This window comes from Carassius carassius, chromosome 40 (assembly GCF_963082965.1).
Source record: "Carassius carassius chromosome 40, fCarCar2.1, whole genome shotgun sequence".
Taxonomy (NCBI): Eukaryota; Metazoa; Chordata; class Actinopteri; order Cypriniformes; family Cyprinidae; genus Carassius; species Carassius carassius.
Window position 1 is genome coordinate 24,473,240 of NC_081794.1, and position 19,594 is coordinate 24,492,833.

The 19,594-nt window shown below is 36.5% G+C and overlaps 1 protein-coding gene across 5 annotated transcripts in view; it reads left to right on the top strand.

The window, feature by feature from the left end:
- Positions 1-1,254: 1,254 nt before the first annotated feature.
- The window catches only part of LOC132122460 (protein tweety homolog 2-like), a 51,547-nt gene continuing 33,207 nt past the window's right edge, over positions 1,255-19,594 (top strand). For 2 of the 5 annotated variants that reach the window (XM_059532744.1, XM_059532743.1), the window contains exon 1: positions 1,259-1,735. In XM_059532744.1, coding sequence (XP_059388727.1) covers positions 1,607-1,735 — 129 coding nt within the window. In that variant the 5' untranslated portion in view covers positions 1,259-1,606. Of the gene's footprint in view, positions 1,736-19,594 lie in introns of all 5 variants that reach the window. The other 3 variants (XM_059532742.1, XM_059532741.1, XM_059532745.1) reach the window with 3 other exon arrangements.

The following is a 19,594-nucleotide window of genomic DNA, read 5'->3' on the forward strand; positions in this document are numbered from 1 at the left end:
TGACTGGTTTTGTGGTCCAGGATCACACATTTACTACAGCTTTTGTTTCTTGAGAACTGAAGATTAGAGTAATGGCCGCTGAAAATTCACTTATCACTTGAATGTTACGTTTTTAAATACTGACAGAGAAAATGTTTCTTTTAAACTAATATTTCACTATTACAATTAATTTTTTTTTTATTCAATAAATGCAGCCTTAGTGAGAAGACTTGTTCCAACAACATTAGTCTTACTGACCCCAAAGCTTTTTATTATTCTAGGGACATTTTTACTCACCTCAGACCTGGTTTTTAGGCTAAAAGGATTGTTTCAGACCTTTAATGAATTATCAAAACATTTGTTTTGTATTCTATCAAATGAGATCTACCTATTGCAGATTTACTGTAGTTTAATTTATTTGTTTAGAAAGGTCATTGCATTTATGTGCTAGTTTGTTAACTGTGGTATTTGATATAAAGCCAATATAAACATTTACTAAATATAGATGTAATATAGCGGACACATTTTTTCAGGTAGTCTTAATGTCTACCTTTCTTGGAAAGTTTATCTTTTTTTTTTTTTTTTTTTTTTTTTTTTTTTTTTTTTTTTTGGTGGGTCATTTCACTTTGTGATTTTAAACCTTTTCAAACAATGTTTAGAAATTGTGAAAACTGGCAAGGTCATGAAACTACTAGTTTATTAAGATGATGTAATGATATTTCATCAAATATACAGTTTTCTGTGCATAACCATGACAAAAAGATTGACATTTTATCAACATCTAAGAACCTAAGCAACATTGTGTGTTCTTAAATAATTCACATCTAAAATAACCTCCCAATGAAAATGAATGGAGCACTAGCTTTTTTCTTTATTTTCCAAAATGTGAGAAATTATTTAATTTTGTATTAAAAGTTGGTATACGCTTTTTATAGCGGAACATGTTTATAAATCATAAGGGACAGTGTATCATGAAGGCACTGTTGATGTGAAATGTCCTTTATTTGTAATTATTAATTTTGTACCAGCGTCTGCATTAACTTGAGTTGCCCGATAGATGGCAGCATTGCGTTATGTATTTTTAAATTAATGACTACATTTGCAATTCCTTTTGAATAAAGTCCGCAATATCATTCCATAATTGTATTCGGACAAAGAATTTAACGCTAATCTCCAAAAGCAATAATATATATTGTTTCCAAACTTTGCTGAATCTCGTTATCAACACAATTAGGCCACCATAAAAAAAAAGAAACTGCCTCCATCCTCATCTTCCTATTCAAGCGCGGCCCCGAGTCCCAATCGTGCGCTCAGTCAAGCTCGCTCCCGAGTTCCTCAGAGCGCAAAACACGCACAGGAATGGCTGCGGCACGAGACCGGGATTTAATGTAATAATTCAACATTTCCCGTTAATTCTCATGGTCTGCGATTTGGGGGGAGTATTCAGAGATCTTTTTATGTCCCCTTCAGCACTTTTGTTTGAGTACTCAGTGTCTCTGATGTCTAAATCCATGGCTTTTGTTTGAGAAGACAACGGAGAGTAACCGGGAAAGAAACACCCAAGTAACGTTAGTCCGACTGTCTCTATCTGGGAAAGTGATTTCTTCGTCTCGTGGACTGCTGAAGGATGTCGTCTGCAAGTGTTGATTATATCGCTCCGTGGTGGACTTACTGGCTTCATCAGTTTCCTCATGTGAATCTAAGGTTTCAGCCGTTGGATCACACGTTTAAACCGCAAGATGAAAACTACCAGCAGGTCAGAGCTCCTGTTTTTGCCGTCATAACAAAGGTTCATGGTTCAAACACAGTCGTGATGGGCTTTATGTACTATCACTCCTGGTTTTAGGGTTTTTTTCTTTCTTTTTTTTCTCTTTCTTTTTTTTCTCTGTACTCCAGGTCGTAGTTCAAAAATATAGTCGATAACATGTTTCAGAAGTCTTCAGTGAGAGTGTTTTCATAATGTTTGGCGTCTAGTGACCCCTTAAAAAACATGAATACAATTTTACTTGTACTATTGTACTATTTTATTCACACGTTAAGACACAGTCTAGTCAGTATACTTGAATTTGTTAAAATATAACGTTTTATATATACTGTATATATATATATATATATATATATATATATATATATATATATATATATATATATATATATATATACTGTATATATACTGTATATATAATATATATCTCGTTACACAGTGTTTCAGTTTGAGTATAAAGTACTACACACATGCTAACCTTATATATTGCACAACAGTATACTTTGTGATTCAACAGAGCTTCAATAAGCGGTTTTGTTTTGAACAGATGAACATATAAAATAATCTAAAGGGAATTTAAGTGATTAATATTGGAATTACTTGGATAATTTTTGTATAATCAATTGTTGTCTCTGAAAGCCCAACCATAAAGACTGTAAAAGTGAATCTTCTCAGAACATGAGACTAATGTTATTTCAGTATCACGAGGTGCTGATGTAGTTTTAATTCATATTTATTAGTTTTTTCTTCTTCTGTTTTCAAATTTAAGAATTTTGTGTACCTTTTTGTAAATTTTATTAGTTTTTGTTTTATTTATTTCAATTTAAGTTTCAATTTGATTACATCAAGTTAGACTGAAAGAGCTTAAGTATTTTAATATTTAATTTAAGTTAACCTTTATTTTATTTCAGGTAGCAGTTGTTTTAATAACCCTGCTTCAAACTCTTTGCTTTAACTGTCATAAAGGGAATCATGGTGTGTATGTGAACAGTTCAGATATGCTTTGTCTCTGTATTTCCAGTCTTGTTTTTTGTGAGAGACTTCAGTTCCCGTTAAATTGCATAGACTTTTAGCACTGAGGTTAATGCTTTTATGAGCAATATTATAAGATGCAACCTCATAACATTTCAGACATTCTTGATTAGAGTAGTTTTTTTTCAGGTCCAATGAGTGTCTGTTTGGTGTACACAATGTTTTTCGACACTAAGAAGTATTGTTATTGTCCTGTATTACAGTCCCTTTCTGAAAAGTGCATGTTTGCTTTCTGGTTCAATATGATTAAAACCTCAGTATTAATTATCTGCTGGGTTTTAGAAGCTCTAATAGCTGGCACGTATTAAGTAAATTGTTTCTTTGCAGTCATTGAAAATCACATCTCACAGCAGAACCATATCTCCTTTTGAACCAGACTGAGTTGCTAAAACGCCTTTGAACACCTATTGGCTTGAATCTGTGCTGCACCTGTCTTTGTGAGCACAATGAGGTTTTTCCGCTGACCTGTATCAACATCATGTTGATTATAGATGGAGTGAGGGGGAATGTGAGAGAGGATGGATGGGCAGTGCTCATTTCTGTAGCTGTCTGTTTCTATTAAGGCAGATGGTCTAAATGAAGGCAGATCGAGACCAGATGCTGTGGTGTGAGATCAGGCGCTGTCTCAGAATCAACATTGGGGCGTTTTCACAGGGCCTGAGGGATCCTCCTTCATAACCCATTTTCCTCCTGTTTGTGAATCTAAATGCTCTGTTCTCGCTGATGCTGCGATTTGAATCTTAATGTTGCTTTTCAGCAGAACAGGAAACTGGTGGGATCTCTTTCCTCTGTGGGGTTTTAGGTTTGGTCTCGGAGATTGTGCATATGAAACTGAGAGATTGTTGTTGTGCTTTATATCTAATTGTTAACGTTTGTTATGAACGCCAGGCTGATAATGTGTACTCTATAGAGAGTCAATGTGTTTATTATTACAGCAGTTTAGCCGACACTTAATGTTCCAAATTATTAGGAGAAAAAGGTCAGTTTGGTCCATTTCTTGTTCTTTATTTCATCCTTTGGATGTTTCCTAGTCCCAATGAATTTACTAAATAACAGCGATTATTAAATTTGCTCTATATGCCAAAAATATAATTAATTAATAAATATATATATTTTTTTTTTTCTTTTCTCTGCAGACTCTTTTTGTGCACCTTCTGTACTGATTTTGGGAGAAAATATGTTGAATAAATTGAAACATGGTTATTATATTATATTATAAAACACAGCTTTCTTTGTGGGATTTTGCGGATGCAGATCCCTTCTGGGCCTGTCAGTTTGGACAGCAAGTCAGCAACTAAGTAGACGTCAGATCCAGAAAGGGCCAATCATCTAGTTATGCCTGGGTGGATATGTGTTTGTGTGTTAGATCGGTCAAAGGTCATCTGTCCATATGATTCACTTTTTTCCTGTGGGGATGAATTGCTAACAGCTGTTTTTATTTTCTTCCCATTCCTGACAGAGGATGCATCTGTTTGGTTCACACCATAAAAAGCTGTGCCCAGCAATTTATTTAAAGAACGCTGCAGATATTTACTTGCTGTTTTTGTGGTTAAAGTTATTGTGATGTACAAGGGATGTGCCAACATTTGAATAAAAACTAATTTGTTACATTTTCTTAAGTGCTAGGGTATTCTGTGTTGTTGATGGGTGTTTTATTTTTTTTATTTTATTTTTTTACTGACCCATGTCAAACGAGTTCGCATGTGATAGTCATTAGACCTCTGAAGACGTCTCCTCATTAAACCGCTTGATTTGAGGTATTATTAATGTCTGTAAACTGTGCAAGATGAGTTAATTGCTTGTTTAATACTTAAGGGTCAAGTTCAAATCACTGAGCATAAGCAATACTAATGGTAATGGTTGCCTTAGCAAACACCACTGAAAATGATGAGAGAGAAGGGTCATTATTTTCAGAGGCAGATAGCTTCACTGAATCATACTGAAATTCTCAGTCATCTGACTCATCTGACCCTCAGGAGGATTGATGCGCTATTTAAAGGTGCTGTATGTAAGATTTTGACTCTACTAAAGCATAAAAATACCATAATATGTTTGCCAATATTTAAGAAACATGCTAAGTTAACGTAGATGTTTATCTGAAAAACAATGCTACAGTCAGTTATTCTCCTTTGAAAATGTGCGTTCCGGGTCGGAATGTCGGTATTTGTTTTGGTTTGTGAAACCCGCCCACTGATATTTTACCCAATTGTATTTCGGCACCCCGGGTTGCCAGTCGACGGAAAACAGTGTATATAATTTCGTTCATTGTCAAGTGCGCCATTGTGTCAATTAAAAATGTATTGTTTGTGTCGTCAATCTGGAAACCTGCGTGTGCGTCAAGTCTGAGGAGGAGAGGCCGGGTGAAACTCAAAACACAAAATTCATTCTCTGCCAGCAGTAGGCGCTTGTAGAGCGGGTGAGAGAGGTTTCTCCGGTAACAGCTGTAATTAAATAAGCGCTGAGCCTGCACTCACCAACGCTGCTCAGGCATTGGTGAAATACAAGATGACAGAGTCCTGAGTGGAGTGCCCTCTATAGGAGTTCATGGGCACTCCACTCAGGACTCTGTCATCTTGTATTTCAATTCCCAACTCCATTTCCCATAATCCCGTGCTTAAGGCTAATAACCATCAGGTGTTCCCCATTACCACTCCCCTATATAAACTGTGTTTGGACTCTCTAATAGTGCGAAATCTTGTTTAGTTCTGTCTGGCATTTCCGAGCGGTTTCCCTGTTTGTTCCTTCCGTATCTGATCTTGGATTTTTTTTATACAGACTGATTCTCTGCTGCATGCCCTGACCTCTGCTTGTTTCTGTTTTCGATTTTGGATATCCCTTGACATACCTAACGCTGTCCTTTTGATCATTGCCTGTTTGGCCATTCTGATAATAAACCACTGCATATGGATCCGAACGTCTCTGATTCCATGTTACAGTACCGAGGTACCGGGTCTTTTGACAACATTAAGTCCATGCAATTGCAATGTACTGCATGCAAAGAATGGGGAAAAAATGAGTTTTTAGATTTCAAAGAGAATGCAGAAGCACCATTAAAGTGCTTTTTTCATTCTGTTTGTGGTCTATAGTCTTCTAAAGGCATGCAATAACTTTATGTGATGAACAAGTCATTGACTGATATCTTCTCCAGTAAGCTGCTAACTAGTCTGTTTCATTGAGTCAGCTGATTTATGAGCCAATCAATCTCACAGCTGAACTGATTTGTATGAGTCATAGAAAAGATGCATCAAGGAGTGCAATTTTTTTTATTTTTTTTATTTATTTATTTTATTATAGACTTTGTACTTGTGTTGCGTTGAAGAAATTTAGATTTTTTTGTATATACTGTCTCTTAGAAAAAAAAAATCGAAAATCGGCAAATATCAAATCACACTGACACAAAATTGTAAATCCGAATCAGTCAAGAAAATTGCAGTCGGTGCATCTCTATTTATTACTTCAATATCAAATTGTCCCTTAGATTAAATGGGTTATAGAGTAATGTGAAGTATGTAGAGACCATATTTTACATTTTTCAATATTACCAGTTTTAGCTTGTTCAGGGCATCACATTTGAACGTCTTCCAACAGTTCTGATGTTCGGCCAATATTTCTTGCCATGACTTTGGTGTCAAGCCTTTTTGTTTGCTGAAAGTCCTTATTTATTGTGTCCCTTAGGCTCTGTTTTATAACTTCAAACCTGAACCATGGAACTTCACTTCAATTTTAGATGTAAGGTGAGAGAAAAAGCCCAGTCTTGATTTATCTGCCGTCTCTTCCATAATTTTTCTGGCAGGTCTGGTTGTGTCAGCACCCTTTTAAGTATCCTCTTCAGCTAATTCTGGGTGGGCCAGGCTACTATAAAACCCACAAAGATTTTCTTAGGGGAAAAAAAAAAATCCCCAAAAAGGATATGAAATCTGTTTGGTAAACCACATTGACCTACTATATCAGGCCGATCAGATATACCAGAGATCTACAGTTTGTTTTTGGGATGTTTAGGACAGAAATATTTAGACTATGTTTGACATGGTAGTAAATTAAGAGCTCATTGGCCTTTTGCAAGTAAGCAGTTAAGCTCATGCTTTAACATCTTGTTCGTATTTTGAATCCTTTCATATAGACAATATCGTAATGATGTTGGTGTGGTCAAGTAAAGTATTGTAAGTCTCAGTGAATAGTGTAATTGTACATAATGGAATGTATTGCATGTTCTCCAGTCCCGCTCATAGTCAATGAACTGTTGCATCAGTCTCTTATTAAGATGCATGGCTTAAGCATGGTTGTGTAATATTTAATTGTAAAGTTAAGTATTAAGTAATTAATTATACATGTATTGCATGGTATTTTTATTTTCTAAACCACTCAAACAGGCTGTTTCATCAGTTTTGTGATTCATCACTTCTAGTTAATGTTATTTTTGAAGGAGCCTTACCTTCACAAAGAGTATAAGATGTTGGGGAGTTAATAAAAATAAGTTAATATAAAGTTGATATAAATACTAACTACAAATACTGTTAAAAATTTCGGGTGGCAATGAGATGTTTTTGAAATGAGTTTCTTATGCTCACCAAGGCTGCGTTTATTTGATAGAATATACAGTAAAACAGTAATATTGTCAAAAAATGGTTACAATCTAAAGCAACCTTTCTCTTTTAATTTGTGTTATTTATGTGTAACTTATTACTGTGATGGCAAAGTTGATTTTTCAGTAGCTGTTACTCCAGTCTTCGGCGTTACATGATATGCTGATTTTGTGCTCAAGAAACATTTCTTATACTATATTACTATATTATTATTTCTTAGTGCATGTAACATGGAATGCTGCAGAACCCTTATCATCTTTCTTGCTTCCTATCTGTCTTTCTTTTTTGTTTCTTTATTCACCCAGAACCCATGACCTGCTCCTCTCTGAGTTAATGATTTCCCAGCTGTGAGGTTGGGGAGGTTCACTCGAGCGCACTGTGTTGGAAAAGCCCCCCGAGGTTGCCCCTGAACCCCTTACTCCCTTTCAAAAGCAATGTAGGAAAGACAAGGACAGAATCGAGTGAGGTTGACTGGTTCATTGAGGACATTCCTGTAAAACCCCAGTCATGCCCTGCCTTGATCCAACACTGGAATCTTCTCAAATATGCTGGTATATCGTTGCAGCTTTTCATTTTCTAATACCTTGGGAATTACCTGGAGATTTCATTAGCATATGTTTGAATCATTTTTTTTTCATCAACATTTAATGGAAGTTTTAACACATTATGGTATCTTTCCCCTAGGCATATTACTTAATTTCTGCATGGAAAATATGTAATTCTGTACCTCACAGAGCGTGAAACTGAAAAATGGTAGACTTCTGATCAGGAGGTTGATTGTGTCACTCTTCAGCAAGTGTAGATCTCTAACAGCTCCCAGCAGATGGGCGTCAGTGCGCTCCACACAGCTGTTCTCCACCTGCTGGACCATCACATAGCTGTTTGGCACAGAACTTCCACAGAAAGCACATTCATCACTAAGCTTAACAAAATATGGCTGAATCCCAGTTTGCATACTTCTACTAAGTACAAAAGTTCATATTGCACTGGCGATGACATACTATTGAGAGGCTTCATTCATATGGTATGAAATAACATCTTGAGGAACCGTCTCAACTTTAGACACTGTTTAATTGGGATGTTTTACTGTGACAAATCTGAAAGGCCATCCAGACTTTTAGTGACACTTAGTGGGAAATTGTGGTTCAGTCTGTATACTTGGAATGGTCTTTTACACTAGATACAGTATACTGGTTTAATAAGTCTCGGGGTTGTCCTAACATGTAGGGCTCCTCAGACAAGCAAACAGCGTAAACTTTGAACAAGTATCATGTCAGTTTACATTCTTAGTTTACATTCTTGCGTATATCTGCCTTCCTGGAAACTCTAGAAATTATAGACCGATTTCTCTAGAAACCTGACATGAGATGAGACATCTATTTCCTTCATGAGAAAATATTCTTTCTTGGCTTGTTTAAATGTCCCAAGCTCAAGTATTTGAGTCTTTGATTTTTTTTGCCTCTTTATAGAATTAGAGATCTTCCCTCAGGCTGCAAACAGTACTTGATTCTGCCCTGTTCCTCGAAGCTTAAAGGCTTTGTCTGAGGTACCTCATTCACGTCCAGTTTTACAGCCCGCTTATTCATAAGGATGGTGTGATTGGCGCTTGAAAAGGGTGTTTTATCCAGGCCGGTAGCCAGCTATGCTCTGGTTGAGCTGTATGTCAATGACCCCCAGGGAGATTCGGCCTGTGAATGTAGTGGACACACTATGCAAACAAGCTGAATGACAACAGAGAGTAGTTTACTGACTCACTGAACTGAAGGATTGTTGAAGATATGTAAAGCATTTGTACAGGAAAACAACTTCTTGTTCCTGATGACTGTCGTGGTTGATGACATGCCAAAATCATTTTGAAATCAGATCCATGTATCCATTTCCAAAAATAAAACAAAGCCAAATGCATTTTTCATTTGGCCTTTATAGCATTTGATAGAGGATTTACACAAAAATATTAAGTAGCAGCACAACTATTTTCTACACTATGAGAAACATAATAATAGAAGCAAATCAGCATATTAGAATGATTTCCGAAGGATCGCGTGCCACTGAAAACTGTAGTAATGATGCTAAAAATTCAGCTTAGCCATCACAGAAATGCATTAAATATTAAAGTATATTCAAAAGGAAAATAGTTATTTTAAATTATACTCATATTTCATAATATTGCAGTCTTTTACTGTATTTTTTACCAAATACTGTAAGTGTAGCCTTTGTGCAAAAACAATAAAAGCTTAACAATCACAAACTTTTGAACGCTGTTGTTTATAATATGAATATACATGAATTTAATAATGTAATACTTTTCAGTGCTATTAATTTCAGGTTCTATTAAAGTGTTAACTTTGTAAAATCATTATTTGTATGGGCAGGGTATGGATACATTAAGGGTCAGCTGCTATACAGTCTTGTGAGACTAGATGCTGAACATTATGACACTGTCATCACATTCTGAATGGATAAGCAATGTTTCAACACTCATTTCCTTAAGGCTTCAATTAAACCTTATTATGTCGAACAAGAGAGATGCTGATTACTTCATTCCTGGAAAAAGACAGCAGTGTTTCTGACTGCGAAGCGGTTGGTGGCTGTGAGTGAGGATGTGCAGAAATTGTGTTCACATGGGCTGCGCTGTGTCCTTTGTTCTCTTTCATAGAGACTGCCGTGCCACTTTTTTCCCATAATCCTGTTTCAACCCTTTTTATCCCTCCCTTGTGCCTCTTTTCTTTCACATCATACTCTCCACCCTTCTTCCCAGCTCCACTTTTTTGTTTCCCCACCTCTTTACTGTCCTGTCTTCTTTCCCCACCCATCCTTGTCTCGCCTGTGTTTTTTTTTATTTTTTTTATATAAATATATAGACGTCTCTCTATATGCTTGGATAAGATGGATGGACTGCAGACACTGAATGATACAAGTAATGGAAAAACAAAAAAGTGGAAGAGACGGGTAGTTACTTTTCATCCACAGTGGAGCTGAAACAAAACATTATGGAAGACCTGTCAGCAGCATTCCCCTTATTTACATTCATAGTCTTTTCAAGCAGAGAAAAGCATGCCGCCTTCTGAAGAACTCGACATGAAACAACAATCACAACCAATTTTGCATATAGAATGTAAAAAATAAATAAATTGACAGTTGTAATTAAAACAGATTGGAGTATGTTTTACAAGAAAATTCTATTATAGACTTACCTTCAGAAAAAAAAAAAACCTGTTTTATTCAGTGTGCTACTATATCTTTGTTTGCATTTGCATTTAAATAATACAAATAAAAATAAAAAAAAACGTGGAAATAATTAAACTGGGATAAGTGTTTTTTTTTTTTTTTTTTTTTTTTTTTTAAGATTTTAGCTAAGAACAAAAGATGGAATACTGTCTCTGGGACCTCTGTGGCATGAAACTATGTTCCCACTGCCACTAAAAACCCTCTGAGATGGGGAGCTATTTGCTGAAGCACATAGGTATTTCTTATATATATAAATACCAAAGACTTGTACACTCTCTTTGTGTATATTATGAAAACTGGTAAAACAAATGAAAAATATAAAAGTGAAATTCCTATTAGTAATTCCACATTGCCATAGCCGGTGTTTCTCTATTCACACAGCAGTGATTGGTTATACAGCGAACACAATCTCAAACAATACAGTCGAGATCTCATGACAGAACACAGACCGGCTAAATGATTTAGATCGCTAAACTCCAGCTTGTTTGTTTTTCAGATCATCTGCGTTGGCGCTTCCACAATGAGGAGCGAGCGTTCGCATGTGCATGCATGCCAGATTGCTTAAAATAAGAAAAACACCAGGAAGAAAATGCATCTATGTAACAGCGAAGCTCTGATTTACGGGATTTTAACTCTTGATATCTGGCATCTGCACTCATGAGTTTTCAGGTAGTAGAGGAGTGTAGAGCAGTCCGCAATAACATGTTCCATTTTTTGGACGTTTGGTGTGTTGTTTTGGGAAAGTATGCACCTTGAATAAGAAATATTAATTATATAATATTAATAATAAATTTTACATCGTCGTCAAAATTATTCCAATGTTATCGCTAATATTAGATATATCACCCTGCCCTACTGGAAAGCGTTTGAAATGAAGAGTTATTCTGGTTTTTACCTTTCTATGGTCATGGAATACCAATTGTTTTCCTAACACTTCTGTATCTTTTAATAAACATTTAAGTCATATTTGCATATGGTTCTGTCATTCAACCTTCACTTGGGGCGCTGTTTTTTTAGACATTTGCGAGCTTAGTAAGTGGGATTCATCATTTTTGTTACTTGAATGAATAAAATCTTGAACATGAAAAGGAAAGTTATATATAATGTATATAATTTACTGGGGATCAGCTGTTGAATATTGGCTAGCAATATCCCAAACGGATGAAAGTGCCATGGAAATGCATTGGTGAAAAGGTGTGGGAACTCTATGCTGTAGTCCTGTAGACATTTGTAAGCATTAGCGGTGGCTAATTGAAAAATAGATCTCAGTCTTGTTGTGACCCGTCTCTTTGAATGACAAGGGAATAGGTGGGTGGAAATAGCTTGGTGAAGAAAGGTAGGGGTGTGTAAATAATTCCTCTTTGCTTTAGTTCCATAGAGGTTAATGTAGGTGTTCCATTATTAAAGTGTTCCTGGTATTAATGCACACTTTCTGTCTGTGCGCGGTATATTTTTTTGACTGTTATAATTACACACTCAGTTTTGCTGTGCCAGTGTGTATGTTTGTGACAGAGAGAACACTGGTAAGGCCAGATAAGGCTGCAACATGGGTGTTGTTTATGCAGTTTTGGAATGTATTCTGAAGCGATATATTATATTCATAATTATGGCTCTGAATATTTATTGCTTGCTTTATCTTCCTTCCCTGTCCGTTTCTCTCTTGCACACACACAAGCAATATTTTTCTCTTCCCTTCCTATCATTCTTGTTTACACTTCTCCATTTCTTTACCTGTGTATATCTTATGTATGTGACAGGGGAGATGTGACATTATTTTGCTGTACTGTGTTAGATATATTGGCTTGGTTATTAGCAGAACTGCTATATGTTAAATAAAGTCAAGACCAGGAACAACTCCACTTGGTTTTTGTTTTATTTTATCTAGTCTTACATAATACAAAGCTGTTCTTGCACTCATCCCAGAAATGATCATTTGTTGTGACTAATTTTATCTTTTGGTTTGCATCCATCTGACTAAAGAAAAAAACACACCGTTATATAAAAATACACATATGTAAGTAACGTTTTTATTCTCTTATGCTTCACCAAGGCTGCATTTATTTGGTTGAAATGGAGTAAAAACAGTAAAATTGTGAAATATTACTGGTCAAATGTTGACCACACAAATGTTTTTTTTTTTTTTTTTTTTTTTTTTTGTTAAGCATGTTAAGGAAATTTAATTATTTTTTAAATAAATCATGGTCACACCACATTAATTATTTTTGAATGGCCAATTCATCTAGAAGAAGAAAAAAAATATGAATTTGTGTGTACACAACATTCTAAATGTTTGAACAATTATTATAGATATTATTTTTAGTATTTTGCTGATATGATATAGAATTTATCTTACACCAGCCGTCACTGATCTCTAGGCTTTCTCATAGTTCACGAAGATCATGGGATTTAGTCAGTGTCATTCCAGCCATTTACTCACACGCAGCTTCATTAAAATAGTCTATGATAATTCCTCTTTTCACTTTGTCCCAGGACTTAACTACAAGGGCAGCAAGTAGCTAGAGGTTGCCATGGTGATGTGTGTGTCTGTGTGTGTGTGTGTGTGTGAGTTTTTTTTCTGTCTCCGTCCAAAAGCATTAAACATAATGCCAGTCTTCCTCCCCTTGTTTCCACAACAACTGCTCCCCTTGCTGATTAGCACCCACACCCACACACACACATATATATATGCCTCCCTCAGCCACACAACCACTTCTCAGTTGGTAAACACTCGTTCCGTAATATGTCCCCCTCCCCTCCCATATGACCCCCTGTGGCAGTCAGCGTACTTCCTCCCCCCATTACCTCAACACAGTACCTTCATCAACCCCTGTTTGCCCTTCACAAAGGCCTGATGGGAATTCTCCATCCTCAAAGGTGGAGGAGGGGCTTAGACAACGACTCATCTTTTCCAGACAATGTGACTGAAATGAGACACTGTACACTGTAGGTTTCATCAAGCATTTTACTTAAAGGGGTAATATGATGTTGCTAAAAATAACATTATTTTGTGTATTTGGTGTAACGAAATGTGTTTATGTGGTTTAAGGTTCAAAAAACACATTAATTTACACATATAGTACATTATTGTTTCTCCTCTGTGCCCCGCCTTTCTGAAACGCATCATTTTCATTTACAAAACTCATAGGATAGAAAAGCGAGGTGTGCAGGGTTTCCCATACATTGATTTATTTGTGGCGGCCTGCCATAATATCCATGTTGACCGCCACAAATAAGCACTGCCCCCTGCCATCAGCTCCCACATCTCGCACACATGAGCATGACTTTAGCACTATATTTTGCAACTTTCAGACCCTTTTAGCAACTTTTTTCCATGAAAGGTACATACTGACAAACATAAACACTTTTTTTCTTTTTTGGATTAACCTTAGTTATGGTTCAGTTCAGCTGCTTCTCTGCTCAAAACTTGAGTTTGAATCGTCAGTGGCAGTGGCAGCTTGTAACACTTCAAAGAGAATGGAAAACTTGAAATAACATCATATGACCCCTTTAAACATCTAGGTCCTTATTCATAAAACATCTTAAGGCTTAAAGTAGCTCATAACTTGACAATTTAGGAGAAAATCTTAAAAATAATGGGCGTGTCAGTCCTAAATTTAGGAATTTCCTAAATTGTTGTTCTAAGAGTATTTCACAAAGCATTTTAGCACCAAAATTAGCTCCTAAATCGTGAAACATTAGGAGTAGTGAAGAGGACTCCTAAGTCACTAAGACCAAATCTAATCTACCCTAAAATGCCTGTTGACAGCAATCTACCTCAGAATATAAACATTTTAGAAACATTTCACGATAATTCGTTTTTAAAAATTTATAAAATTTGGTTTGGAGGTAATCTCAATTTCAAGTTTTTGATTATATCCTTAATATATAGCTATTCTCGCATCCAGTTTGGCTTTCTTTTATGTTTGCATGTCTTACTCTCAGCCATGATTATTCTACTTTGCTAGTTAAAAGGCTGTTTAAATGCATTTTACCAACATTGTATTGGTAGCTTAGTAAAATATAAATAAATAAATAATTCACATGAAGTGGTGAAATCACGCAGTCTGTGATGGACAAAACAATTAATGATGGTCTATGTGGTAATATACTACATTGGACAGCACATCCATATGCTCACCTAACATCTATCACCTCAAATATGGCTTATCACCTAAAGCAGTGATCCTCACTATTTTTTTCACAAGAGCCACATTGGCAGAGCAAAATCAAAAGGCGAGCCACTTTTACGACAAAATACTAAGTCACCTTTGCAAATGTGCATTTCTACATATAAATTGGACATCCCACAAAAAAGAAATAACACGGCCAATACATTTTCGTTTAAGAACAGATTTACTTTAATAGTGGGATGAACGAAAGCTGGCATGCATGTCAAACAAAATGCCCCCAAAAGAAAAAAAAATCTCTGTTTTCAGTGCTGATGCATTCATGTAACATTTAAGGGCACCTAAAAGCTGTCACAACGAACCGCCAAAATTAATGATTATGAATATGTAAAATATAGCAGAAGACATTAAAATTTTTTTTATGTCTGTCGGCTAGAAAGATGCTGACCCATGATCTTCGCAGTAGTGAACGCGCCTGAGAGAAATGCACATTTCATACGGGAGCGAGAGCAGTCTGTTTTCTTTCGTTTTGAATTGTTTTGTTTAAAAGTAGACATTTCAAGCTTTATATATAGCCTATTTGTCGGGTCTGTGAGGCAAGTAGGCTATACGCTGAGTTTCGGTTCATTCATGAGACAAACTCCAGGTTCACACCGGCTCCTTCGTATCGTGCTTATTAAATCCAGACAATTGGTTGATGAAACCTTGGATTAAAATTAAGATACAATTAATACAAAACGAAATCAAATTTAAAGACAGGCTTTGTGCTTTCTGTTTGAGGTCTCAGTGAAAGGTTTAAAGCAGTCTTAGTGCCGCTGTCAGAGCGCTCACGTCCGTAACGGAGAACTGTCCCGTCCATAAGATTATTATTTTTTTTTTTATACATTTCTAAATAAATGCGATTTATAGTCCAGTGCGAGGCTAGGCCTATATGTTTTTTCTTCTTCATGGCGCATTTTTTGACTGATGCGCCTTATAGGCTACTCCGGAGCGACTTATATTGATAGGCTACACCTGTATGAATTCTCATTTTACTTTTTGAACTCCATTATTGAGCCGAGTTTTGCTTGAAAATAGTCTACGGTTGATGACTGTGCAAGACTAATGGATTCAGGGTCAGGCTTGAATGAGCATGCTTCAGACTCGTGGTGTGAGCAGAGCGAAATTGGAGCGGGAAATGCGACGCTCCGTCCACCGTCCTTTTGAAATTGCCGCTCTGCGCTCTGTCCAAGATCCGCCCGCTCGCTTCCCGCTCACTCCCGCCTCACATGCTCTGAAGGCAAGTGGCAGTGTGATACTGTAAGCTACTATGCGAGCCGCCAGTTATAGCTTGACGCCGCGCAATGAGCAATGAGCCGCGCAATGAGTAACTGTGATCTAAAGTATGTATGTAGTAGCCACTTTACATGGCAGCTCAATGAATCTAATGTTAGCATAGAAAAAAGTGCACAGTTTTTGTGTTTGTGCAGAGTGTGGAAGCTAAACAGTAACGTGCTTAGGCTACTGCAGGACAGATGCAGGTACCGGTACATTTGCTGTTAAAATACTTCGTAATTTTTGGTCTTAACAGTTTACAGTAATGCATATTTTGTATCTGTAAAGACTCTACATTTATTCGTGTACACTCGAATAATATAATCATGTGCATCTTGTCAGTAAAGCCGGTTCAAGATGCCCGTGATCAAATCGTTCGATATTGTCCAGCCCTACTCAGAATAACACAAAATGTTGTGCTTTTGTAAAATAATTCTGCCATCTTGGACTGTGAACTTGAGCACATTACTTTGAAACTCTGTGTATATGCTTGCCTTATTACAGACATGAAAAATATATCTATAAAGAGTGAAACTTTTAACTGAACCAATTCAAATAGAAAACAAATATTCTCCGATTATGTCATCCATATGAAACATGCATAAAGGCACATACTGCGGAGATGAGGAGTCAGTGTTGCTGACTAGGGTTGTGAAGGGGAGGAAATTTTCCTACCAGTTAATCATCGTGTGACAACACCAGTAATACCGGTATCACCGCATTTACCGGTTCGTTCCCTCTTTTCCTCGCTTTCTTTCGCTTTCAAATAGCTTGTAAAAACTGTGTGCACATTTTGCTTTCAATTTCAAATAGCTGCAATTCGGCGTTAAGCAATTGTTAATTTTTAATTTGTTTGAATTTTTTCTCACTTTTAAATAGCTTAAAAGTGCCATGAGCATTTTACTTTCACTTTTGAATTAGCGGCAGTTCAGTGTCAATTGCTTGAATACAACAACAAAATAAAACGTCAATCTCACTTTAGCCTATTTATAAAACATAGAACATTTATTAACAAAACCAATAAAAATACACCATGCTATAGGGCAGGCTATGGCTAATATAAAATAACAAATAACTTACATACAATTTAAATAGGTATACAGAACTGTAATAGGCTAAGTATACATGTATATAACCAAATAAATAAGAAACATGGAACGTTTATTAGCAAAATGAAAGAAAGCTTGGAGGCACAGCATACACCTTGATGTGAAATAAAATAAATAAATGACACAAAGTTTAAATAACGTAAAAATCAGCAAACAATATGGAACCAATTAAATAAGAAACAAATGTTTTAAAAAAACTTCGGAAACCACCCTAGATAAATGACAAAAGTCAACAGGCTTTTCAAAATCCAAAATATTGCCAAACAGGCACTTTTGCATTTTGTTTGAAACTAAATCATCCACCATTGTCTTGTCCGTCTCACCTCACTCTTCAGTCAGCTTTCCTCACTTTGGAGAAATTAAATCTGATCTGTGATTAAACTATTGTTCTGCATGCATTTTATTGTAGTGTCTGTTCTTTTACTGAACTAAATAATTTTTCTTACTATAAAAAATCGAAACGACGGTGGGGGTCGGTCCCGCGGTGGGCAAGTGACGTTCCCGGTGTTGCGGCTTAATACCACATCAACAACCGCCTATCGCAGCAAGCATATTGCTGACTTCATCCCTTAAACCAAAAACTGAAAGCACTAGTGTAACAATAAATTATTATACAACCCGAATTCCGGAGAAGTTGGGACGTTTTTTAAATTTTAATAAAATGAAAACTAAAAGACTTTCAAATCACATGAGCCAATATTTTATTCACAATAGAACATAGATAACATAGCAAATGTTTAAACTGAGAAAGTTTACAATTTTATGCACAAAATGAGCTCATTTCAATTTTGATTTCTGCTACATGTCTCAAAATAGTTGGGACGGGGCATGTTTACCATGGTGTAGCATCTCCTTTTCTTTTCAAAACAGTTTGAAGACGTCTGGGCATTGAGGCTATGAGTTGCTGGAGTTTTGCTGTTGGAATTTGGTCCCATTCTTCCCTTATATAGATTTCCAGCTGCTGAAGAGTTCGTGGTCGTCTTTGACGTATTTTTCGTTTAATGATGCGCCAAATGTTCTCTATAGGTGAAAGATCTGGACTGCAGGCAGGCCAGGTTAGCACCCGGACTCTTCTACGACGAAGCCATGCTGTTGTTATAGCTGCAGTATGTGGTTTTGCATTGTCCTGCTGAAATAAACAAGGCCTTCCCTGAAATAGACGTTGTTTGGAGGGAAGCATATGTTGCTCTAAAACCTTTATATACCTTTCAGCATTCACAGAGCCTTCCAAAACATGCAAGCTGCCCATACCGTATGCACTTATGCACCCCCATACCATCAGAGATGCTGGCTTTTGAACTGAACGCTGATAACATGCTGGAAGGTCTCCCTCCTCTTTAGCCCGGAGGACACGGCGTCCGTGATTTCCAACAAGAATGTCAAATTTGGACTCGTCTGACCATAAAACACTATTCCACTTTGAAATAGTCCATTTTAAATGAGCCTTGGCCCACAGGACACGACGGAGCTTCTGGACCATGTTCACATATGGCTTCCTTTTTGCATGATAGAGCTTTAGTTGGCATCTGCTGATGGCACGGCGGATTGTGTTTACCGACAGTGGTTTCTGAAAGTATTCCTGGGCCCATTTAGTAATGTCATTGACACAATCATGCCGATGAGTGATGCAGTGTTGTCTGAGAGCCCGAAGACCACGGGCATCCAATAAAGGTCTCCGGCCTTGTCCCTTACGCACAGAGATTTCTCCAGTTTCTCTGAATCTTTTGATGATGTTATGCACTGTAAATGATGAGATTTGCAAAGCCTTTGCAATTTGACGTTGAGGAACATTGTTTTTAAAGTTTTCCACAATTTTTTTACGCAGTCTTTCACAGATTGGAGAGCCTCTGCCCATCTTTACTTCTGAGAGACTCTGCTTCTCTAAGACAAAGCTTTTATAGCTAATCATGTTAAAGACCTGATATCAATTAACTTAATTAATCACTAGATGTTCTCCCAGCTGAATCTTTTCAAAACTGCTTGCTTTTTTAGCCATTTGTTGCCCCCGTGCCAACTTTTTTGAGACCTGTAGCAGGCATTAAATTTTAAATGAGCTAATTAAGTACATAAAAGTGTAAAATTTCTCAGTTTAACCATTTGCTACGTTATCTATGTTCTATTGTGAATAAAATATTGGCTCATGTGATTTGAAATTCCTTTAGTTTTCATTTTATTAAAATTTAAAAAACGTCCCAACTTTTCCGGAATTCGGGTTGTATTTGCCGGTGCGCTGTGGCTAGCTTTTTTTTTTTTTGCTTGTGCTTTGAGTGCTTATAGGCTATGTGGGCAATTAAAGGGTCATTTATTATGATTTATATGGTTTATTATTAAAAGTGCAACTAATAGTCAACTTTATGTTTAAAATTAAGGACTACTAGACGAGCAGAATAATCTTTAGTTGAGGGCAGCCCTAATGCATAGGGCTAATTGTTTACGAGAAGCGTATATGTAAAAGGC